The sequence below is a fragment of the Podarcis pityusensis genome (assembly GCF_964106645.2).
Source record: "Podarcis pityusensis genome assembly, chromosome: Z".
NCBI lineage: Eukaryota > Metazoa > Chordata > Lepidosauria > Squamata > Lacertidae > Podarcis > Podarcis pityusensis.
Genome location: NC_138044.1, coordinates 15,948,018 through 15,974,061, shown reverse-complemented (window position 1 = coordinate 15,974,061; position 26,044 = coordinate 15,948,018). Strand labels below are relative to the sequence as shown.

At 44.3% G+C, this 26,044-nt stretch overlaps 1 protein-coding gene and 1 long non-coding RNA gene across 3 annotated transcripts in view; one reads left to right on the top strand and one right to left on the bottom strand.

Moving 5' to 3' along the window:
* ASS1 (argininosuccinate synthase 1) overlaps positions 1-16,318 on the top strand; it is an 82,775-nt gene extending 66,457 nt beyond the window's left edge. For both annotated transcript variants that reach the window (XM_080990214.1, XM_080990215.1), the window contains exons 13-15: positions 3,873-4,029; positions 13,707-13,772; positions 15,081-16,318. In XM_080990214.1, the coding sequence (XP_080846340.1) occupies positions 3,873-4,029; positions 13,707-13,772; positions 15,081-15,132 (275 nt within the window). In that variant the 3' untranslated portion in view covers positions 15,133-16,318. The remainder of the gene's footprint in view (positions 1-3,872; positions 4,030-13,706; positions 13,773-15,080) is intronic.
* Positions 16,319-17,896: 1,578 nt separating this feature from the next.
* On the bottom strand, positions 17,897-26,004 carry LOC308468479. Its single transcript, XR_013981688.1, has 2 exons — positions 25,866-26,004; positions 17,897-18,339 (listed from the first exon to the last, which is right to left on the bottom strand). It is a non-coding gene; the product is annotated as an uncharacterized lncRNA (long non-coding RNA).
* Between the last annotated feature and the right edge of the window lie 40 nt (positions 26,005-26,044).

Here is a 26,044-nt window from a genome sequence, read left to right as displayed (position 1 = left end):
TCCCTCCCACCAGAGGGCTGGTGACAATGGCAAGGAGGCAGCTCAGGGTAGACAGATGCCCCCTCAGCCATGATCTGTAGGGAAAGGTGAGACTGTCCCCCCCCTTGCTTGAGTGACGGCATGAGGTCACTTGATATATGAAAGAGATGGGGAAGGGAGTCCACCTGGGACAGATGGGTCCTGATCTCCAACCCGATAAAGACCCCTGAGCTCTGAAGAGAACCCTCTGTGAAAAGTTCACTTGCTCCAAAAGGCCTTATCTCTTCAGAGTCAGGAAGCCCAATTATCATGTTCAGTTTTACCTCCAAGACAGCAGAAGTACAACAGATTGGAGGGGGGGCGGATAGCACCACCAAGGGATTCTGTTTCAAAGGTAACTTCTTGATGGCGGAGGAAGAGTCTGTGTCTGTGGTTGGGACTGAGGAACAAATATTTGGTGCAACTGCGTTTGGGAAACTGTGTACAGTTCTGGTCACCTCACCTCCGAAAGGATATTGTAGAATATGGAAATGTTCAGAAAAGAGCAACCAACATGATCAAGGTGGGATGGAGTGACTCCCCTTATGAAGAATGGTTGCAGCATTTCAGATTTTTTTTAGTTTAGGCAAAAGTGGCTTAACAGTCAATCTCTCTTCCCAGGGAATTCTGGGAATTGGAGCTCTGTGAGAAGAATGTGGGGGCCTCCTAACACCTCTCAGCATCCTTAACAAACTACATTTCCCAGGATTCCTTGGGGGAAGCCATGACTCTTTACATTTTAAGCATTTTCATTCCGCTTTGAATAGGCATGGCTTTCCCACAAGGAATTGTGGGGTCTGGAGTATTTTTTATTAGTTTGTATATATTAGTATTGTTAATTGTTTAAATTATTTTTATTATGTATTTTATGCTTTTATACTGTAACTTTGTGTTTGTGAACTGCCCTGAGACCTACTGGTATAGGGTGGTATACAAATTTTAACAACAACAACAACAACAACAACAACAATGCTGAGCATTGTTAGGAGGTCCCTCTTCAGAGTTTTTAGGAGATCCCTCTTCCCCGCACATTTCCCAGAGTTCCTTGTGAAGAAGGAGTGATTGCTAAATCACTCTGGGAAGGGAATAGGGGTCTCCCAGCAATGCCCAGCACCCAGGATTCTTTGGGGAAATTCATGCCTGTTCAAAGTCCTGTGGCTAGAAAGCACAGGTCCGAGTGGTTTTCTACTTGACCCATGCTTTCTAGGCATGGGTCTGAGTGGTTTTCCCCTTGCCCTGCTCCTTTCCCATGGAAAACTTGCTCTTTTAGTGCTAAATCAGAGCAAACATCCACCCAGAGAAAATCTCAATTGCCATTTGCTCTGATTGAGTGCTAAAGAGTGGTTTCCACAGGGAAATATGGCTTGAGAAGGCTTTGTTTCCTGTCTTCCGATTCCAATCCTTGATCGTCTCCAGCTCTTGGTCCAAATTCTGTCCAAGCTGCTCCTGTTCCTCTTGTGAGATTGAATTTGTTGCTGGTGCTCCTGTTCCCCTGTGTAGGCAGGAAGCCTTGCCCGTGGAAATGCATACCCACCTGAATGCTTTCTGCCATCTGTTCCAGGCACTGCAGCTGCCTGGTTTCAGGTGATTCCCCCCAGATGGTCTTTGGTAATGTTACATGTATATTAATGCCGATTACCAAGATTCTGCCTCTTTGTCATGTTCCAACAGTGACCTGCAAGGGTTTTGGAAATGTTGGGAGAGACAGAAGGTGTCTCCATTACTTTGGCATTCCTCATTTCTTTCCTGAATGCGATTTGTGGAGTTGGGAGCAACTCAATGCTCCCAATTTCAGAAGCTGAGGCAAAGGTTTTGGAGATTGGTGAAGAAAGATGGATGGGGGTGGGGTGAAGAGTGGAAAAGATGGGGGCAACAGAAACTGCTGACCACTGCCCTATGTGGCAAGTTGCATCACTGCAGCTTGTCACGTGAAGAGCTGGGAACGGCTGGCTCCCTTCTGGCTAGCCTTATCACTGCAGTTTCTCAGCAAAGAATGTTACTGGCTGACTTCACTGAGGTTGGCTATTGACTCCTCCTAGGCAGGGAGAATTAACAGGGTTTCTTGCCTCAGTGGCAATTCCTGACAAGCTTTATTTGACTTCAAGCATGTGTGTTGTTATGCATTCAGTGGTCTGTGTTTGCCTGAGCTTGACTCAGGACCAAGGATTCTGAGCTCCTGTGTTTTGATTCGATATATGTTGTCCAATCACAGAACATTTCAGGATTTGGGCCTCTGCCATTGGGCCTTGAACTCTTGAGTCATGATTCGCAATATGGAAGTGTAGATAGCCAATCACACTGGGAGTGGCCCAGGCTTTCAGAAATGTATATAAGTAGTTGCTTTGCCTCTGTTTCCCAGTTATGTAAAGGTTCTTGATGCTATCACTGTGTCTTGCCTCATGGGAACTCACCTACACTTCATGTGTCTAACATTGCTCTTCAGATCCTTCAGTTGTGGTTGCTTTTCAGTCCTGACCTCTGGTTCTCAGCTCTTGACTTCTTCCCACCATCCAGCACTGGCAGGATGTCAGGACCCTCCCTATGTTCCCTAAATCCATGCCTAGCTTCCCTGCAATATGAGTAGTTACCACTGGTGGACATAGATTCTTGCATTGCAGGGGGTTCTATGATCTAAAGTTCTGTGGGTCTAATTGTTTTTACTCAAGGAGTGAGAGCAGAGGTAGAATACCTCTGTCCTGCCTGGGGGCCAAATGTGGTTCTGCATATCTCTTTATCTGGCCCTCATGACTCTCCCCAGGCCACACTTTTTCAGGCCACACCCTTCACTGGCTCTGGTCTACAACCTTCTGGTGTTTCACTAGGGAAGCTGCAGCAATGCAGCACACCACACGTGGCAGTGGCCCGCAGTTTCTTGCTGGAATGTGTCCTTGAATTGTGATAATGCCTCTTGCTTTTTTGGGGGGGGGGGGGGATGGAGAGGGTATGTTTTGAGATACAGAAATTATAAACTTTTGTATGGCTGAAATACAACCCATTGTAAAGAAGTGTCATATGTGTTCTCTGTCCAGGTAAGTGTCATATGTGTTCCTCTGTCTCCAGGGCTGCCAGAAACCCTGGAAAGCCACTGCCAGTTCATGTACATAATACTGTGCTTGATGGACCAGTGGTCTGACTCAGTAAAAGGCAGTTTCCTATGTGATCAACAAGGGTGAAGTCCTGTGTTATCTGTGTAGCTCAGCAACATATGGAGGGCCAGAGCTTGAAGTTGGGCCACCTTATTTAAGGTAGTAAAGGAAGCCAAACCCTCCACACACAACCTGAAGTGTTTGCTTCCATGGGAACATGAGGCTAGCATGGGATGCAGACAGTATCCAACGCAAGCAGAGGGCAGGTGACCCTACGACCTCGGACAGCTCCATTGGTGCTGAAGATGTTTCTCTGCTGGGAGCTAATATCAACTGAAACTTTATGTGGATTGATCAGATCTTGAGTGTGATAAGCTGCCTTGTGCAGGAGGAGGTGACTAGGTCATAAAAGCCAATGAAGCTGAGTATCGGAAGACTTGGGACAGATAGAAGGAAGGACTTCTTCACACAGCACATGGTTAAGCTGTGGAACTCACTCCAACAGGAGGCAGTGGTGGCCACCAACTTGGATGGCTTTAAAAGAGGATTAGACAAATTCATGGAGGATGCAATTGGTATCTAAAAGCCACCATGGCCATGCTCTGCTTCCACAGCTGAAGGCAGCAATGCTAGTTGGCCACTGTGACAGCAGGACGCTGAACTAGATGGGCCACTGGACTGATCCAGCAGACTCTTCTTACATTCTTATGTTCTTATGAAGGTGCCACTGATGACTTTCAGCCTGTCTGTTCTCCTTTTCTGCTGCAGGTTTCTGGTACAGCCCAGAGTGTGACTACATCCGCCACTGCATTGTCCAGTCCCAAGAACTTGTGGAAGGGACTGTTCAGGTCTCTGTCCTGAAAGGCAAGGTCTACATTTTGGGAAGGGAGTCCACACAGTCCTTGTACAATGAGGAGCTAGTGAGGTAAGCATGGTGAGGGTGGCCAGTGTGTCTCAAATCCTCAGTGTATTAGGGACTTCCCTTGCATTTGAACAAGGCCATTAATGGGTCCAATGATTTCTACATTTGGGCATGTTAAATAGCGTTTTATTTCATTCAAAACATTATTTTCTCCACTAAATCCAGAGAAAAGGAAATTTACTTAATTACATAAACAAAAAAACAAAAAATAAAAACAGAAAAACATAAAGTAAGGTAAAACATTTAAGAATGAATTCAAAGCAGTGTAAATCCACAATATGTTACTCATATGGTATTTAAAACCATTTTTACAGTTGCAAAACAAAAGAAATGTTACCTGAAATTGAAAAAAAAAAATGATAAAGCATAACCCCGGAACTCAGATTCTAATGAGAGGGGTGGGACTGTTTTGATTCACACAATGTGGCTGTATCTGGTTGAATCTGAGACATCTGCAACCGAATACCAGGCTGTGCATTAAGATGAGAGTTGTATTTTGTTTTAGTAGCCACATAGGTAGAGAACCCTGATTCACATAACTAAATTGTTGCAAAGGGCAGGATTATTTTTGCTTTATCTGATGAAACTTTAAATTCATCTTTTAGCTGACCCCAAAATTCTGATAGTGATTTCTTAGTTTCAAAATTATCTGATGTCAAATTGATCAAGCACTCCTACTGTTGCAGTGACAGACGTACTGGCTTTTCTGACACAGCAGAGTATGTGTTTACAACCCAAAAATTTTCCTTAATTTTTTCATGGAGTGCTTCCATAAAATAACAGTTGAAACTATCGAGCAAACTTAGCAGGTGATTGTGAAACTCATGGCATGTCAGAATCTAGTTCTTCTCTAAATTCTTTTACCATTTGGAAGCTGTCTAGATTTCAAATTTTCATTGATTCTGCCCAAAACTTGATTTTCTTTTAAAGGCTTGTACAGTGGTACCTCCGGTTGTGGATGAGATTCGTTCTAGAGCTCTGGTCAGATCCCAAGGTTTCTGCAACCGGAGGTGCCTGTTCTGCGCATGCACACGACACAATAAAGTGCTTCTGAGCATGCACACAGCATGGTAGAGTGCTACTGTGCATGTGTGTGCAGCGAAACCCGGAAATATACTTCTGGGTTTGCCATGTGCATATCTCAAAGGATATGTAACAAGAGGGGCACATAAGCAGAGGTACCACTTTATCACTAGCATTAAAAAAAAAAGTTATTGCTTTTCCTTGAAGTGAGAGACTTAAGTCATTAACTTTTTTATAAAAAATCTGTTAAATATGCCAATTTTATGAGCCAATGCTCCTCACACAACCTGTCTCCCAAAGCAAAGTGTTCATCTGACTTTGAAATGAGAAACTTCAGCCCTCATTTCAAAGAGTTGAGTCAAAGTTTTGCCGTGAGAAATCTACCTTACTTCTGTGTGAAGAAGTGAAGATGTGTGCAGACTCCCCATGTTACCACACAACATTTTGAATAGCCTTGTATTCTTAGGTAATGATTTGATAAAATTAATTACTTTCATGTTCATTATCCCATGGGATGCCCTTCAATGTGAAAAATTCATCTATTAAGTTGAAAAAATTCAACTTAGTCAGTAACGGCTTGCAGAGAAGCAGATTCTCTTGAAAAAGACTTCAAGTAATGGTAGTGCACAAATACTGTTGGAATTGCTAACACGGCCACATCCATTGAGTCATCCATTTGAAGCTAAAATTCAGTGCATTTTATTTGTGAGAGTAAAGTAGCTTTCACATCCTCCACTAAGTCCCCAATTCTTCACAAGATTGAATTATTTGACAAAGGAGCGTCATACCTTTTCCATCCAATATACCTTCAACTATGTCTTTACACAAGGCTTGATAAGGTTTTCAGAGATGGTATGGGCTTCGCCAGCTTGGGCAAATTGGTAACTAAGTATGACCACCATCAAAGCCTTTTCGTTAACTGTTTTAAAGTGGTAGGATATGATTTTCTGGGCTTGTGTAAGTTCACCATACTTCCTTCTGAAGAAATCGGCCTGTTTGGTCTTGCGTTCTGGACAGACCCAACCCCTCTCAAAATGACAACACATTTTTTCTGGCAACATGGCACTGCGTGGAGACACTTTACCGCAAATTCCGTACTCTGGTTTGTTGCCACTGGTCTCCACAGACCCAATACCGAAGTAAGAATTGTGGTTCTTCCTTTTTAAAAAAAAAAAAAAAAATTATTTATTGGGTTTTACAATTGAAATAAACATAATAAACAATGTAACATATATCTTAACATAATTTCACATTTTCTTTGGACTTCCTCACATCTCCCGCTCCCACTTTCATCGTTATAACATTTTGTCAGCAATTTATTATCTTATTTGCATTCTTATATCCCTTCTAAATTTCATAATCTTCTAGTTCTCAAAAAGAGTTATATTTTCTCAATCTCACTTATTTTCTTAAAAGGAATTGTGGTTCTTCCTTTCCCCTGTGGCACCGGTCTCTGAAGTACTAGGGCTAGGCAGCTGGTTCAACATTTCAGGAGGTTGTAGATTTGACTTTTAAACAAGACCTGCATTTCAGATAGGAGTCTTTTGGAGCCCTACCAGGAGGTGCCACTGGGGATTGAACTTGGGACCTTCTGCATGCAAAGCAGCTGCTCAACCCCTGAGCTACAGCTCAGCTCCCTGACTCAAGGAATCAACACTCCTTACACCCCCTGTGCTAAAAGTGGAGGCAGAGAAAGTTTCCCCACAGACATAACCCATGAATAACTTAGGAGCAAGTACTTCATCTAACCTGTTTTTTTAAAATAATAATAATAAATAAATAAATTAAGCAAAGGTCTTGTTTAAAAGTCAAATCTATTTTTTTCTTCCCCACATTGCACTTTCCCCCTCTTTTATTCTGCTGTCTGCCTCTCTCTCACGACTTCCCCCACCCCTCCTCTCAGCCCCTTTCAATCCTTCTAAACACTTTATAAGCCATAAATATACCCAAATCAGTTTAGATCAGTCAGAGTAAATGTCAAATTATCCTCTTCCCCCCATATCTCGGCTTCTTTCCCTCCCTCCCTCTTGAAATCAACAGCTCCTAATAATCCGTCCCCCAACCTTTCATTATCGTTTGCATTCTCATGCGGTGGAGATTAAATGAATAACGTTTTTTAAGAAGAGAGAGGGGTTTTTTTATGGGGGAGCCAGAGATGGGAGGTAAAAAAACAGAGAGAAAGTGAAAGAGAGGGGGGTTTGAAACAGGAGCACTTACTCCCAGTGTGTCTTTAGCCCATTACCCCCCTCCCCCTGTTCCTTTTTTTGATTTCTACATCACTGGTTTGAAAAGCGTTTGAGTGACGGCATGGCGGGGACCCGCGAGGGAGCCGAACGAGGTGCATCGCAGCAAAAATGCCTCCGCGCAGTAGGTAGAAAGTAACGTAATTATAGAGCAGGTCAGAACCACTCGGCTGAGCAAAAATAAAAGCGCAGAGGTTTTTCTGCAGCCCGTCAGGGGAGGTAACATCATTGTAAACTCTCTCTCTCTCTCCTCCCCCCCCCCAATAATAAAAAGGGTTGTTTTTTCTTTGCAATTTTTAGAAAATGAACAGAGTTATACGTGTGGGGTGTCTCTCTCTCCCCACCCCCTTTGCAGAGGCAAGAAACTAGCTCATTTGGGGTTTTCGTACTGAGGCATACACTGCATATGTTAAACGCACATTTAAAGTGCATATCTCATCCACTCTGATGAATCCTGGGAACTATGGTTTGTTGTGGGTGCCTGGAAAGGGAGCTCCGTGTAGGATAATCAACAGTTCCCAGGAGTCTTTAGGATGTTTGTTTTAAATGTTTGATGTATACGCAAACATTTAAAGGATATTTAAAGTGCACTTCCTTCTCACCCTGAAGAATAATGAGAACTGTGGTTTGTTGTGTGTGCTGGGCATGAAAGTTCTGTGTGGGATAAACTATAGTTCCTAGGATTCTCATGGGGAAGATTATATGTATGGTATGTACAGGGACATTCAAAGCACATTTACCTATCCATCCTGAATAATTCTGGGAACTGTTGTTTATTATGGGTGCTGGGAACTGGAGCTCTGGGGTAAACTACAGTTCCCAGGATTCATAGGGGTTATTGTTTTCAATGTATGGTGTGGACATGGACATTTAAACCATGTTTACCACCCTCCCCAAAGATTCTTGGAAACTGTGGTTCATTATGGATGCTAGGAATGGAAGTTCTCTGTGGAGTAAACTACAGTTCTCGGATTCTTTGAGTGGGGTGCATTAAATGTTTGTTGCATACACAGACATTTAAAGGATATTTAAAGCAGATTTCTCACCCACACTGAAGAATCCTGGTAACTGAAGTTTGTTGCAGGTGCTGGGAACTGGCAGGGTAAACTCCAGTTCCCAAAGTTATTGGGGTTCTTTAACATTATTTATTTAATATATGTATAACCCCTCTTTCTCCCAGCTTGTGATTCAATGTGGATTAATGTGTGGTGTATACACAGTCTTATTCTCACAGTTATTAAAGCCAAGTGTGTTTTCTTTTAAAATACAGTGGTACATCGGGTTAAGAATTTAATTCGTTCTGGAGGTCCGTTCTTAACCTGAAACTGTTCTTAACCTGAGGTACCACTTTAGCTAATGGGGCCTCCCACTGCCACCGCGCCACTGGAGCATGATTTCTGTTCTCATCCTGAAGCAAATTTCTTAACCCGAGGTACTATTTCTGGGTTAGAGGAGTCTGTAACCTGAAGTGTCTGTAACCTGAAGCGTCTGTAACCCGAGGTACCACTGTAATTATGTCGGCCTGTTAGGAACTCATTCAGAAAGCAATGCCTCTTAATAGATCAGGGACTGTGTGACCCTCCCTGTATTGAGGGACTCCAACTCCCATAATCCATAGCCAGCTCAGCCAGGGGTCAGGGACATAGGAGTTGTAGTCCAGCTACATCTGGGGCCCCAAGCAAATCCAGCGAGGCTGGAGGCCAGGACCTTGGACAGAGCACAGAGCACAGCTCAAATGTTGCTTCAGCAACAGGCAACCTCAGACAGAGCCTTATATGAGCTTGTCCTGTCTCCACTGAGAGATGTATCTTCTGTTAAAGAGGACTAGCCTGCTTCAACTGCCAATTACTCCAGGGGTACGGGAGACTGTGGTTCTGCTGGGGCTTTGGGGGTGAGGTTTTTGGAGTCAGAGGAGGACAATGTGACCTCCTCAGGCTGGAAACATGCTGTCAAGATGGACTTATCTGGAGCTATCCAGGGCTGGCTCTGGGAACCATACCTTCTCCAACCACCATACCTTGTCTGAATCCATGACCTCATCCCCTGAAAATGTGCAGGTGGACCACCAACATTCAGCTTCATCGGGTGTTCCTGAGTTCTTTTGCTAGGAGAGGGAAAAAATGCAACCTTTCCTTATCTGCTCTATCCACACTGTGTATGATCTTATGCGCCTCAGTCTTGTGGGTGTATGTATGTGCATGCAAGGACTGAACCCTCAAATCAGCTTTCGGAATATATATTAAAGCAATAAAATCTCACGGTGGCAGCAGCAAGCAACAGCATGTAGCACTTTCAATTAAAAGCAAATGCCTTACTCAGGTGATTGCTTTGTCAAAATCACGATCCCTGCCAGTGTTTCCATTTTTGTCCTGCCCCTTCTGGAAACTGAAACTGCTGTGTCGGATAATGAAGAGCTATAATGGCCATTAATCCCCAATCCTTGTTTTCCAGTTCCATATTTAACAATTAAAATAATTAACAGGGTGTGATTAGAGCCCCCTGATTATGCCATGGTTGCAATGAGCCCCTTGACGTCCTTTGCCCAGCTCTTAGTGCTGAGACAATCTGCGGATTAGGCAAAATGAGCTGATAAGATTCAAGGCCATTCCTCAGCAGGGGAAAAAAGATCCCATGCATGCTGTAAACTAGCAGATCAGGCCCAGAGAGCTATGGCAACGCTTCATGCTCTGCTACTGTACTAATTAAAGGGTTTGTGTTTCATTTTCTTTCTTTCTTTTAACATCAGGAAGCATTATGTATTTTTTAAAAAAATATGATTTAACACTTAGGAAGTGCTTGCAATTTGCTAAGTGCCATGCAGGTATTAAAAGATGAAGGCGTCTCTGATCGCAGGCTTACTACTGTCTAGTAGACAAGTGGAATGAAGAAATCAAGAGTTGGAGCAGCTCCACCATTATAAGCGGTATTGCCTATGGATACCAACTGCTGGGAGTTGCTTGAGGGAAGAATATTGCTGTTGTGCTCAGGTCCTACTTCCTGGCTTCCCATCATGGGCATTGGATTGGTCACCGAATCCAGTTAACAATGCTGGAAGAGATGAGCCTGCAAGTTTCTTACATTTAGCTGGTCCTTCATTGACTAGTGGATGGGGGCCAAGTGGCTATCCCTTTGCCATGATGTTTTCCCTGGAGGTGCTAACTTCCAGTGTGGCCCTTGAACCCCTGGCTAGCAGCAGAGGCCAAAATGTGCCTCCCTTCAGACTTAAAATATGATGTGATTATTATTATTTTTAAAATGCAGCAGAGTATTGAAAACTACATTTAAAGGCAAGCTTTTGTTTTTCCCCACGTGGGAGCACTCAAAACACAACTCTCTTAATTGCAGATTTTGCTGCTTTTTTACATGAAAAAGTATTCAGTATTCTGAATTATTTGTGTTTATTTATTTTACAAAGGAGAGTATTTAAAATTCATGTTTCTAATTACAGGTTTGTTTTATGTAAGGGAACATTTTATTTTATTTTTTAAAGAGAATATTTAAAGAAGTGTAACCAATTGGATTCTGCTCAGAGTAGATCCGATGAAATTAATGGACCTAAATTAGTTATGGTCAATAATTTCAGTTGGTCTACTCTGAGTAAGACCACTATTGGATACAACCCAGTATTTTAAATCCTGCTCTTTGGCCAAAAAAGGCTCTTGGAGAAGGTCACTAAAAATAGACAGTCTCTGTCCGCAGGCTTATGCTCTTAAACAAAGAAAAGACACAGCACCAAAGAAAAAAATGAATTGGCCGGAGGAGGAAATGAGCAAAGTTTTGTACCAGTTCTCAGTTACAAGTTCCTTTAATGACCAGCTGCTGTGGCAAAGTCCGAGAGGAGAGGCCAAAAGCTGCTCATTTCTCAGCTGTGCCAATGGAATGGTTCTGCTTCTCTTCCCTTCTCTGTAGCAGTCTGATGGAATACCTGCTGCTATTAATGGATCTGATGGAGGCTTCTCAGCAGAAAATATTCTGTCTTTTTGTTGTTGTTGTTGCATGGAAGAGGATTTGAAATGATGATGTAAGAGCATAAGAAGAGCCTGCTGGATCATGCCAGTGGCCAGTCTAGTCCAGCCTCCTGCTCTCACAGTAGCCAACCAGGTACCTGTGGGAAGCTTAAAAACAGGGCCTGAACAAGTTGAGCTGGACTCCAACTCCCATCAGCCTCTGCAGCCACCATGGCCAATGGTCAGACACATCCAGAGTTGTAGAACAGCAACGAAGTGGTTTAACAACCAGTTCCTCTCCACGTAGAACTCTGGAAATTGTAGCTTTGTTGGGGGGGCATATTTCCTAACAACTCCCAGCACCCATAGCAAACTAGAGCTTCCAGAATCCTTTAGGGGAAGCCGTGACTGCTTAAAGTGGTATTATAGTGCTTTGAATATATGGCGTGAATGTGACCTTCATCATAGCCATTAACTTCATTGGGTCTACTCTGAGTAGGACTAGGGTTGGTGCCAACCCTTAGCCTTCAGCCTTACCATACACACATAATATCATTTTCTTAGGGCTGCCATACATCCGGAATTTCCCGGACATAGCCGGGATTCGGCCACCGGAAACAGTGCCCCAGGAGGAAAACGCTTAGATGTCCAGGAAAATTCAGGCATATGGCAACCCATGTCAGAAGTGTAGATTTTTTTTAAAAAGAGAGATTTAGAAACTTTGGGCAAAAAAAAAAAAAAGCTCCACAACTTTGCCCCAAAACTCAACAACTTTTGTGTTGAGATTTTGACTTTTTGAAATTTAGTTTTCAGAGGGAGCAGCATTCCTAGCTCTGCCCTGGACCTCAAACATCTGCTATGGGGTCAAACTAAGAGGCTGGTCTCAAGGTGAAACACCCACACTGACACCCCCTCCCCACATTTTGCAAAGTAAACCATCCTCTTGCAGTTGAAGTGATGCGGGGAGGTGGGAGAGAGGAAAAATGGGTTGCTTTGGAGACTTTGGGGGTGCCAAGCCATTGTAGAGTATCTTTTATTGCTTTCTAATTAATGGGACTGTGCTTGGTTTAACAAAGGGGTATTTCTGAGCACCTTTAATGGGGCTCCTGGTTTTTGAGATAGAAGTTGCAGGGAAACAGATCACTGGTAAGGTAGGGGACTTAAGCTCATGGAGGGGACTCCCCTCTCTGCAGAAGCTCAGAGCCTTTGATTATGCAGTTGAAATAGGAAACAGAGAGGGCTTTGTCACCCAGCTTGGACTCCAGGACAACCACATTCTGCCTCCCACAGTGCACTGCAGCACCTGGGGTCATTTTGGGAATGTGTGTCTGAGTGTGTGTGTGTTAAATATGTTATTTTGGGTTGTCAAGGCTGCGTTCTTTAACTGATGGGGGTGGTAAACCTCAGGCACCCAGGGGACAATTACAACCCTCTAAACCATGGGTAGGCAAACTAAGGCCTGGGGGCCGGATCCGGCCCAATCGCCATCTAAATCTGGCCCGTGGACTGTCCAGGAATCAGCGTGTTTTTACATGAGTAGAATGTGTCCTTTTATTTAAAATGCATCTCTGGGTTATTTGTGGGGCCTGCCTGGTATTTTTACATGAGTAGAATGTGTGCTTTTATTTAAAATGCATCTCTGGGTTACTTGTGGGGAATTGGAATTTGTTCATTATTATTTTTTTCAAAATATAGTCTGGTCCCCCACAAGGTCTGAGGGACAGTGGACCGGCCCCCTGCTGAAAAAGTTTGCTTACCCCTGCTTTAAACCTCTCTATGTGGCCCTAAGAACTCCTGAGGCCACACCCCTCACTGGCCCTTTAGAGGCTCCCCCCCCCAAGTGTTTTTGCTCAGCTGGAACATGTCCTTGAACTGGCAGCATATGCACCATACACTTAAAGTTCATTTAAAACACGTTCCATATCTCCAAAGAATCCTGAGAACTGACCTGAAGCTACAGTTCTCCGGATTCTTTGCAGTGGAAAAAATGTGTTTCAGAGGTATGGCACATGCACATCCAGTGCCCCTTGCTTCTCTGGATGAATAAAGCGTAGAGAAGAGGTATGTGTGGAAACAAGCCTAGTGTACAAAATTAAAATTTACGTTTGTTTCTCTGCACACTTTTGCCTCTGCTCCTGCCCACCACTGGCATGTGGCCCCTTGAAGGTTGCCTAGGAGGGAATGTGGCCCTTGGGCTGAAAAGGCCTCCTTGTCCCTTCTTTAAACATCTCATTGAATCATAGAAATGCAGAGTTGGAAGCAATGCCAAGGATCATCTAGTCCATCTCTCTGCAATGCAGGACTCTCAGCTAAAGCATCCATGACAGATCACACACACACATACCTATCCTGGTCTCTAGAAGTTGTGCGGGATGCCTGCCTTTCCACCGCTGAAAGCCAACCTTGGCACTGCGTTACTGTCTTTATTATAGCCACCAAATCATTCTTTTGCCTTTCCTTCCTGCAGCATGGATGTCCAGGGCGATTATGAGCCATCAGACGCTACTGGCTTTATCAACATTAACTCCCTTCGGTTTGTATTGAAGCGTTATAGTTTCAGAAGCCTGCCAATGTTCTAGGCAGATGCTTTATACCATTAGTCTATCTAGCTCAATATTGTCTGCACTGACTGGCAGCAGCTATCCAAGGTTTCCGGTAGGGGGCATTCCTAGCCCCAACTGGATATGCTGTTGGGGATTGAACCCAGGGTCTTCTGCATTCAAAGTGCCCTTCCCCTAAAATAAGGTTGCCACACCCCGAAAGCTTTTTTTAGGAAGACCCCCTACCTTAAATGAAATAAGGTTCCTCAGGGTTCTGAATTAAAGTAGGAACCCAGGACAGTGTCATCTACTTAATCAGACCACTTTGTCAATATAGCTCAGTATTGTTATACTAGCAGCCACTAGTCTCCAACCCTACCTGGTAATTCCTGCCTTTTCCTCTTCCTACCCAAGGTCTGCCACTCAGCTGGGTGGGTCGCAGGGCCCCTGTAGACCCAGCAGTGGAGATGGAGCCTGGGGTGGCTTCTACCCTGCCCAGATGTGGGACATGGGGTCTCCTTAGAGGAGGAGCAGGGAGGAGAATGGGGACAAAACTAGAGTGAGTTGGCTCCAACTCTCATTGGCTCTGGCTCCACCTCCTCTTTGGTCTCCCTACATTTCACTCTGACAGTCTCAATAGCCACCAGCCCTTACTGGCATGGCTGAGTTCTTCCATTTCAGAGTGGGTGGGGGCATCACATGCTCCCCAATAACGAAAGATTTCCTTACATACAGGGAAACCTAGCACCCCATGCAAAAGACTGCATTCCTCCCTAATTCATTGGACTTCTGCATGCAGTATGCCTTCATCTTACAGTCATGAATTCTATAAAGGAGAGAATCAGATGGCCCTGTTTAGCTAATGGAACTTTCCAGGAATAGAAAGCCCAGCTTCCAGGAATAGAAAGCCCAGCTAATTAATGCTATCCGCAATCATCTATTTTGTTTTGGGTTTTTACATAATCTGTCCTATGCACACACCCTTCTGAAATCGGAGAGGGGGTAGAGAGACACAGTTACCTAATAGCCTCTTTTGCCCCTTCCCTCCCCCAGTAGCAGTCTGTTAACTTATTTGTCCTGTGCATTAATGTACACTGTTCCCCCCCCCCCTTTGGATAAATTAATTATACAATGATGAGTTTTTCAGCAGCAGACAGGAAAATTTAGAAAAACTCACATATCACCTTGCACTTATTACCCCCTCCCCGCTCGTTTCATTTATTTGTCTCAACTTTGCCCAATACTAATTTTAATTCAGAATGAATTTCTCTCACGTTCTCTTTCTTTCTGTTGGTTTCCAGGCTGAAGGAATATCATCGACTACAACGCAAGGTCAAAGCACAGCAGAAATAATATAATGGGTGGGGTGGGGGCTGCAGGCTTTTTCTTTTCCCACCCAGCTAACACACCTATGTGCCACTCACGGCTAATTGCAGTAGTAATTGGTAATAGTTACTCATCTCCCTGTGCCTTGAGGGATCCCACAATGGTTTTGTTACAGTCTTTTAGTGGCATCAATGAAATGGAATCAAGAAAAAGGTGGTTGGTGGAAAGGCGGGAGCATCACCACGCCTGTCAGTTTGCACACGAATATGTTATTAAAATATCTGTGCCATTATTTCTGGAATCTTAATGAACGGGACCTCCTTTCTTTCTGTTTTGCTTCTCACTGTTTCCCTCACCCTTATTCAGCCAAGCTGTTTTGCCAAGCTTTAGTCTTTGTCCTTTCATACGAGTTTAAGTGCATCTGAAGGACATGCTGGATTGGGCTTGCTTTTTTTTTTTTTGTGGGTGGGAGGGAAGAAACAGCAAAAGGAAAGAGGGCCCTGGACTCTACACAAGCCCATCACTCCACCTGTGGGGAGACTAAAGGGAAAATGGAATGGGGGTGGTTGAGGGAGGTGAAGAAATAAAATAATTTGTTCCATTTTGATCACCACTAAGAGCATTGCTTTCTTTGTCTTTGCATTAATTGCAACGAGGTCTGCTTTAATTTCACCCTTTAAAAAAAGTCCCTTTATTAAAATGAATTTCTCAATTTGTTTTTGCTTCCACCCCCCTCCCCGCCACCGCCCACATCCCTACAGGGATGCTTCAGTTTGAAAATAAAAATCAAGGTAAAAAAGGATAGAGAAAAATGGAGAAGGTTGCGCAGTGGGGAAATGTGGAATTTTTCAATATTCCACTTGAAGCGTCAACTGTGGACTTGAACTGGTTCCAGAAGAGCTTGAAACATAGAAGGAAAAACCAATGAGAATTAGATTTGCTTGTGCTACTGTAAGGTACAAAAGTGTCTTTAGAGGAAAACTTATATTCTGCTCGGCAGATATTGAGCTTGATGTCACGCAGCTGAAAGGGTGTAAAACCAAGAGAGAGTAATCTGTAGCCTTCCAGGTGTTCTTGGACTCAAGCTCCCATTGTCCCTGAATAGGGGTGGAAAGATTAGTCATTTCCAGTTCTCTCAGTTTCTCATTTTTCTGTTCTTAAATTCAGTTTTCCACAACGCTCAAATAAACAAATAATTCCTCATGAAAATTCATTAATGCTTTAGTGCAAATTTGTCTGTTTGACTCATGTACACATTTTTGCAAGCAATGTTCTTTAAGATAATGCATCTTTGTCTGCTAGTTTCACAAATGTATTTATTTTTATATACACTCTCCCCTTCATATACACATTTTGGTAAACATCAATTGTTTGGAGAACTGCAGATTTTGAAGGGTGTCTGTGTTTTGGTTTTCAATTTGTTTTGGAATTATGAAATTTCATCGATTTGCCTTTAAGTGTGAACTGAATCACTGCCATAGCCCTATGTATTAACTATCCTCCATAATTCATATTAGGGCAATACTTTTATTAGACCAGCTAAAACTCCAAAATCCATACACTTCAAAATTTCAAAGAGGTGGGGAGCAGGGGTTGCTCTTTATAAAATAATTTAGAGTTGGCTGAGTGGTGTATATTCTTGCTTGCATATTTTATACTAGCATTTCTGGTGTTTGATCGTTTCTGATAGTTCTTACAACCTGACACTGTCTAGCTGCCTGCAGAGTTCTCCTTTATAAAGCTGAACAACACTAAATGAAGGTTTGAAACTTAAAGCACAGCAGATGATGATTTTTTACTTTTTAAAATGACAACCAAAACAAAAATCCAAAGCTCCACAGGCAGCATTTTAGACAGCCTCACTTTTGGCAAACCCCATGGACCTACAGAAACAGAGAAGTAGGATAACATACAGTTATACAGGTACAAAAATGTACTGAAGCAATGCAAAGCTCCTCTGGACTTGGGAAGGGGGGTTGTGATCTGACTTTGGGAACATTTATTAACATCCTGCTTTGACTTGGTGAGGACTGAAAGCACCCTGAAAAATCTCACTTTGACCCCATACTTTACAAACCAGAACTGAAGAACAGAGGAACAATAAATTAGGGAAATCTCTTATAATCTGAACAGCCTCACTCCTTTGTCCGCCTCTCCCTACCCTTTGCTCAGTTTCATAAGACAGTGGTTCTCAAACTTTTTTCTCTGGGCCACACTTTTTCAGAATGAAAATTTGCTTGTGCAGCACCAATTTTTTTATTGAGAAGAAATACATTGAAAAACAAAAGCTAACAACTCCCAGCAGTGCTTAATCTTGAAAAGATATATATGCGTCTTCTGCAAATAAAACAATTATTTTAATACTACAGTGGTACCTCTGGATGCGAATGGGATCCGTTCTGGAGTCCCGTTCGCATCCTGAAGTGAACGCAACCTGCGTACGCGCATCTGCGTGTGCATGGGTCACGATTTGCTGCTTCTGTGCATGCACGTGACATCATTTTGAGCGTCTGCACATGTGCGAGCGGCAAAACCCAGAAGTAAGGCGTTCTGTTACTTCCGGGTCGCCGTGGAGCGCAACCCGACAATGCTCAACCTGAAGCAACTTTAACCCGAAGTATGACTGTATACCATACTGCAATGTTTACATGTTGCTTGGCCTTGAACCTTCCCACCACACTTGCCATCCTCTCCTGCCACACCAGGACCACTTCAGGAGCTGCTGAGATCTGCATGCTACTGTTAGGAATTGGAGTCAAGTGTAGCTCAGCAGTAAAAAACACAGTGTCAGTGAAGTTAACTTTTTTATTTTGTTATAATTTTTTAATTGATTTTCCACATTTTTAATATCCTCACAATATTCATTTTTCACCTCTACTTAATAGGTTATTTTGAACCCTTGAACTTCCCTCCACCCCTCCATGGGTTCTTTCTTTACCCCATAATTAACTGCATCTTTTACATTTTCCAAAACATTATATAAATCATAAGTAAAATATAGCAGAATTTCACATTACAAGTATCTTCACATTCCTGCCAGTGTCTTTAAATTTTTACAGTGATCTTTTAAATAAAGTACAAATTTGTTCCAATCCTTTTCAAATGCTTGATCTTCCTGGTTTCGAATCTTTCTCGTCAGTTTTGCCATCTCCCCATAGTCCATCAGTTTCGCTTGCCGCTCTTCTTTCAATGGCACTTCATCTTGCTTCCATTTCTGGGCTAGTCATACTGCTGCTGTTGTTACATACAAAAATAGTCGCTTGTCTTCTCTCAGTATCTCTTTACCTATAATACCTAATAAAAAGGCTTCTGTATTTTCTTTAGCTCATTATAAATCATCTCCCAGAAGTCTTTTACTTTGTCACATAACCACCACATATGGTAAAAAGTACCTTCTATTCCCTTACATTTCCAACATAAGTTTGAACTCGTTTTATACATTTTTGCAATTTTGCTTGGTGTTAAATACCAGCAATACATCATTTTCATAATATTTTCCTTCAGCGAGCGGCATGCAGTAAATTTCCTTTCTTCCTTTCATAATTTTTCCCAAGATGGCAACTGAATATTATATCCAAAATCTCTAACCCAGTGTATCATGACTGCCTTAACTTCTTCATCCTTTGTATGCCGTTCTAAAAGTAAGTTAAACATTTTTGATAATATTTTCACCTTATTCTCCAACAGATCTATTTCAAACCTTGATCTTATTGTATCAAAACGATTTTTTAAATCTATTTAAACGATATCATTTATCTGATGGTTTTGTAACTGATCTGTCATATATTCTTTTAATTCTTCAAATGTTTTCAATTTTAATTGGTCTTCTGCCTCAATTAATAAATCTCTATAGATGGCCCAATTCCCTTTCGTATTTACCTTTTTAACTGAAAGGTAAGGGTGAGAGCCACCAAGGTATTTTCCTTTCGAATAAGTTTTTATATCTGTCCCATACCTCATAGGCTGATTTTCTCAACGTGCGGTTCAAGAATCCCTTATGTACTTTCACTTTATCATACCATAAATACGTGTGCCACCCAAATCTGTGGTCGTGACCTTTCAGATCCAATAAATCTGTGTTATCTAGCAAAATCCAGTCTCATAACAAACAAAGGCAAAATGCTTCATAACATAATTTCAAATTTGGCAAAGCGAAACCACCTCTTTCTTTAGCATCCGTAAGAAGTTAACTCTTTATCCAAAGATGCCAAAACAGCTCAGGCCTAGTGATCCCAACAACTCTTCCCATTGGTCTTGTTGCCTTGAGGCAGTTGCCTTCCCTCTGCTCTTGAGGCAGTTGCCTTCCCTCTGCTCTCTTAGTCTTCTCCTCTCCAGGGTCCTTCCCAAGCAGTTGCAAACTGTGCACAACCAATCTCTGCTCCACCCTTTTCATTTCTGTGTTCCAAGAGACCAGAGTGGAAGGGAGCTGGTCACATCAGGAGGGGGAGGCTCCCTGGATTCTTCAGCAGCCTGCCCTCTCACTGCCTCTCTAGCCCCTGCTTCTGCCTCGGAGTTTGAACTGCTCTCTGCCACAGCCTCTTCCTGCTCACTAAACCCTGTTACCTCTTCAGCTTCTGATACCGCCTCTTCCTAGTCTGCTTCCTCTTCTCCCTCTGACCACTCATTGTCATCCCACCACCAATCCCCTGGCTAAGAGGCATCATCCCTTGGGGGTTCCCCAGCTAGTGTCTCCCACCACTCCTCTGCTTCCAACCAGTCCATGGCAGCTGCTTCCCCCTGAAGCAAACCACTGAACTGTGCATGTAGCAGCCTCCTTGGTGAAAGTACCTTCAGGCCCTGGAAAGCAATTCTGCCTACCCAGGCTAGGCCTTGGATGCTCCTGGACAGGCAGGACTATAAGGGAACAGGGAGCTGGATATGTTTAGCCTGGATAAGAGGAGACTGAGAGGGATATGATAGCCATCTTCCAATATCTAAAGGATTGTCACATGGAAGATGGAGCAATGGTTCTACCCTGCTTTGGAGGGTAGGACCCAAATCAATGGACTCAAGTTACAAGAAAGGAGATTCCAACTAAACATCAGGAAGAACTTTCTGATAATAAGAGCTTTTCAACAGTGGTATGGACTCCTCCTTCTCTGAGGGGTTTTAAGCAGAGGTTGGATGGCCATCTGTTACGGATGTTTTATTGAGATTTCTGCATTGCAGCAGGGTTGGACTAGATGACTCTCAGAGTCCTTTCCAATTCTATGATTCTATTACTTCCTGGGTCAAGTGAAAATTGCTTGTCTTCTCCAGTATCTGAGTGTTGTGGTCTAAGTATGGGAAATGTAACCGATATGCTTTTGTGCTTAATTGAACCATTACGCGTAGTGCTGTATATAAGGAAACCATTACGATTGTAACTAACGCCTTATCTCGGTGGGGAGGGGTGTTATGTAGTGTAGTTTCACCCTGGGCCAACAGGGGGATACTGTATATAGTTTTCACTCAGGTCTGTAGATAGTTTTCACTCAGGTCCGCGGCAGTTATTTTAGGCGGGAACTCTGGGCTGTTGTGGTTACTGTTATGTAGTGTAGTTGTTGATTGACTCCCCCTCTGCCTGGTTCCGGTGGTAGAACACATGGCGGGCAGCAATCTTGGACGGCTTTGGTGCGTAGTGGTTGCGGAGCTTCTCTTGGATCGTGTCCCATGGTGTTGCCTGGACTGCTTCAGGCGCAACCAACGCTCGGGCCGTCTCAAACACCTCAGGCCCACAGAGGCTGAGGAATAGGCCCCGCTTCCGCTCCTGTGATACTTCTGTCAGCTCGTTGGCTTGGAGGTAGCAGTCGAACCGAGCGAGGTAGGAGTCCCATGATTCAGAGGCTGGCGCAAAAAGCGGTAGAGGCACAAGTGAAGCCATGATCCCGATGCCGGCGTGAAGGGCGATGGATGGAACACAGTGCTCTAGCCAGAACAGTCAGCTCTGAATTGGTTCTGCCCAGTGATTTCGCTCAGTGATTTCGCTCTGTGATTCAGCTCAGTGATTCAGCTCAGTTCAGAGGCTGGCCGCATCTGGCTGTGCTCTGATGTCCATCTATCCCATCCTCGTCGCCAGTGTTAAGTCGTGGGTTGACATAGCAGCCGGCACAGCGATTTCTTCAAGTAGCTCTTTATTATGGTAAGCTGGAATAGAACTGACTGCGAACAGCTCAGCCGGCCTGTATTTATAGGCAGCCGGCTGTCAACATTGTAACCACAACAGCCCAGAGTTCCCGCCTAAAATAACTGGCGCGGACCTGAGTGAAAACTATCTACAGACCTGAGTGAAAACTATATACAGTATCCCCCTGTTGGCCCAGGGTGAAACTACACTACATAACAGTTAGTCTTTGGTCTTCGTGTGCTTTTCAGTGTTGACTGCAGGGCTTCTGTAAAATCCCCATCATGACTCAGGCTGCTGCCATCATCCTGGGCCTGCAGGGCCTACACACAGTAACTGTGATTATTAATGTTGAATATTGGCTATTAATATATGGATATGTGAGGGGATTTAGGCCCACAGGCTCAATGTGGCCCTCTAGGAATCTCTGTCTGTCCATCACAATGCTCTTGAGGCCCCAGTTTTGTGCTGGGGTCCTGCTTGAGGATTTCCTGCAGGCATCTGGCTGGCCACTATGAGAAAAGGATGCTGGATGAGATGGGCCACTAGCCTGACCCTGCAGGCTCTTCACATGTTCTCAGTGCCCCCCCCCATCTTGAGTGGGCCTGCTTCCCCTGTCTTCACTGCCATTGTTACTGCCCACTGTCTCCACCACCCTCATGCCTAAATTTATTCACTTCCATCATTTCCCATTTCGCTCTTCTTTTCTCCAAAGTCCCTGAACAAAAATCAGTATTTTTTTCAGTTGTAGTGCACTGGAGCATAGTTCAGGCACCTCTCAGGTGGGCACCATTGTGGGCTAGCACTCCCCAACCAGTTTCTTGCATTACATACTTCTGAGAAGCCCAAAACAAACTTTTCAAGTCAAAAGGGAAGCTGGCCAGCATGTGCGGGTCTGAACTTTTTTTAGATCTATGACTCCACCTTGCTCCTTGGTCAAGCTATGGGGTGGGGGCAATTCATATTTCCTTTTCTTCAATCTGCCTGGTGTCTCCCATGTAGTGGGAGCGGGCTTTAAGCTTTGCAGCCAGGCCTCTGCCATTGCATGCATGCGTGCAAACCCTCCAACATTTCTCCAGTGAAAATAGAGACATCTTAAGGAAAAGCTGGACATTCCGTGATCAAATCAGAATGCCGGACAGCTTCTCTAAACCAGGGACGTCCCTAGCGACACTTGAAGTGTCTGAGAGTGTTTGTGTGAATGTCCTTCCGAGCTGCCCTAGCCATTTGCCCAAATCTAACACAATAAGGGAGGTGTGGGAACATTTGCTTCACCTGCACCAGAACCAGGGGTGACCCAAAAACCAGCTAGAGAGACAGCTTGTTGTAGTTTTTAGCACATCCGCAGGTGGTGAATGTGGCTGTTGTCAAACCGGCATATGTTCAGGGCTGCCTGAAGTTGCCCAGCAACTTACTGTAACAACTTCATGGTGACTTCTGGCACCTATTTTACTTGGGGGGGGGGAGCACTGACCACAAAATTTCTTCAAAGGGGAGTCACTCCATCCCCAGTGAGTCTTGTCCAAGGGTCCGCCTGAAAACACTGAATGGGCACACTTACCAAACCAGTGTTACTTGTATGTGCAAGTCAGGCTAGGAAATGCTGGTTTGATAACATTGGCAGCATCACTATGGCTCCCCCCCCTTGAAACTCCTCCCACGCAGCCTTCTCTGGTCTCCTTCCCCCTCTTGCCCTCGGCTGCAAGCCCTCTTGAGCCAAGCCCAGAGGCCTCTGGGTAACGGACAGCTGTTGGATGACCCTTCCCGTTAGCTTCCGCCTCGGGCGCGCTGCATTGCCAGCAGGGCTGATCTGTACGCCTCTCAGGCTGAGGAGTGCAGGGGCTCCTCCAGGGTCACTGTCAATCGATATCTCATCTGCAGGCTCTCCTAGCGGAAGTGATAGCATATTGGAAGAAGGTAATGGCTCTGGTCTAGTGGAAAAGGCTAATCTTCCCCAGCTGTACAGGATCTCTGCAGGTGGCCTCTGGCATCTTCCTCCCGACACACCGCTGGGCTCCCCAACAGCAGCACACAAGAGAAGAAGAGGGAAAAAAGGACCCTTTTCTTTAAAGGCACAGAGACTCCCTTTTTTGTTGCTAGATCTTCACCGGCTGGGACAAACTGGACAGCTTATGGGGCATGGAAGGAGTGGGCCAGGCCACCCCTATGGCCCACGAATCGCAGTCCATTATGTGTTCACTGGGTTCTCACTTCCCACATTTCCAGGAGGCAGCAAAGCCAGGAGAGTCCCTGGATACTGGAGTCCCTTTCACTTAGTGGAAAGATGTGGAAGGCTTTTCAGCCTGAGGACCACATTCCCTTCTGGGCAAGCACCAGAGGGCCACATGCCAGTGGGTGAGTGGGGCCAGAGTCAAAAGTGAGTGGAGAAATGAATGTAAGTAGGTTGGTGTCCACACCCACCCACCCCTCTGTTCCCCTCCGGGTAAATAATATACATGATTGGAGTTCCAAAGACACATTTCCAGCTGGGCAAAAACAGTCAAAGAGGGTGTGAAACAGAGCTGGTGAGGGGTGTGGCCTAGGGAGAGTCCTGAGGACCAGATTAGAGACTCCTGGAAGGCTGCCTTTAGCTTCCAAGCCTGAACTTGAGTCACTAACTGCTCCACTTTTTGTAGCTGACAATTTCCCTGTTGCATGTATTTGCGGGTGGCGTGTTGGCAGGTGAAATGTCATTTTGATACTGCCTTTGTGGCACTTTGCATGCAGAAGGTCCCATCTCTCTCATGAGAGACATTCTCCCTTCACTTGCACTCATCCATCCTTTGAGAAGGGAATGTCTCTTTTTTAGATCAGCAGTGGGGAACCTGATCTAACAAGAGGCATTCCCTCCTCTCGCATGACAGACAGCTTCTTCTGCATACAGTGGTACCTTGGGTTAAGTACTTAATTCATTCCGGAGGTCCATTCTTAACCTGAAACTGTTCTTAATCTGAAGCACCACTTTAGCTAATGGAGCCTCCAGCTGCTGGCGCACCGCTTGAACACGATTTCTGTTCTCATCATGAAGCAAAGTTCTTAACCTGAGATAATATTTCTGGGTTAGCGGAATCTGTAACCTGAAGCGTATGTAACCTGAGGTACCACTGTATAGGCATTCTCCCATTACGCAGAAGAGAATGGTCTTTTTTAGATCAACGATATGGAACCTGTGGCTCCCGAGATGTTGTTTGACTCCAATTCCCCTCACTCCTATCCCATTTGTCATTCTGGCAGTTGGCTGTATCGGATGCAGTTGATGCGTGTTGGAGACCAACAACATCTAGAGGGCTGCAGGTTCCCCATCCCTACTAAACACACCCCTCTTGTAGGCCTAAGGCTGTGGCAAAGCAGGCGGTACAGTGAGGGAAAAGTGATAAGTTCCCCCACAGGGATACATGTGACATCCGTCTCCCTGAGTGAGGGAGGCAGATGGAGACCCCTCGGAAGCAGAGTCCAGCGCCGTAAAGTGTAATAAATAATGCATTGTGGCAGATAAACAGCCACCTCAAGGAACCACATGCAGGGTTAATTCAGTCCCTGAGGGCTCAACGACATCATTAACCCAGTGAAGAGACTAAGGTGCACAATGCCACACCAACCGGGGTCATTCAAAATACCTCCAAAGTTGTGTGGGGGTGTTTACAACACAGCATGGGTGTGAGGAGGATGAGCTGAACTCTCCCCATCTTCTTCAGTTTCTCCTTGAATGCAGGCTTTGAGAAAAATTAAAATAAAAGCCTGCTATTCTACTTTGGGGGGAGTGTTGGTTCTGCTTGCAGAGCCACATTGGGAGAAAAACAGATGTTTTGTTTTTTAAGGGAGAGAGATGAGGAAAGGTTGCAGCATTTGGGATGTTTTAGTTCAGAGAAAAGGCAAGGAAGAGGAGACATCACAGAGGTTTATACTATTATGCATTGAATGGAAAAAGAAATGTTTTCCTCCCTTTCTCATAACATTTGGACTCATGGATGTCCTACGGAGTTGAATGGTGGAAGATTCAGAAGAGACACAAGGAAGACTTTATGCATGCGGTGCATAGTTAAACTATGGAAATCGCTCCAGCAGGGGACAGCAGTGGCAACTTGGATAGCTTTAAAAGAGGGCTGGTAACCTTATACAAGCCACAATGGCTATGCTCTGCCTCCACAGTTGGAGGTAGCAATGCTTCTGGATACTAGTTGCTGAAAACTGCAGGTAGGGAGAGGGCTCTTGTACTCAGGTCCTGCTTCTGAGTTTCCCACAAGGGATTTGTGGTGCCTTAAAAACTAACAATTCTTTTTATTATGGCATAAGCTTTGTTAGAATCCACTTTGTCAGATGCATCATTCGAGGATGGTTATCTTCCACCTCTACTGGCAGAGGAGGTTTGACAGTCAGTCCTGAAAGATCTGTTCCCTGCCTTTCAGACCTTTTCTTACCTGGCCTGGCAGGGCAAGGCCCTGACTAACTCGAGCTACAATAGCTGAAGCTGCTGAACAGAATTTTGGGCTGGAGTATTTTTTGCATGGTGGTGGTGGTGGTTGTTGTTAATATTTTGTGTCTTTTGTTAAGTTTGCAGTTATGTAATTTTTATATGTTGTAAGCCACCTCAAGCATTGTTTTAACTTTGGAAAGATGGCATACAAATAAAATGATTGATTGATTGAATACCAATTACCAGGAATTGCCAGTGGGGACAGCACGGTTGGAACCAGGTCTTGCTTGTGAGATTCCCACTGGGGCATCTGGTTGGCCAATGTCTGTACAGGGTGATAGACTAGATGGGCCTGTGGCATGATCCAGCTGCCAAGCTCTTCTTCTGTTCTTAAATACAAAATGTTCAGAACAACAGAGACA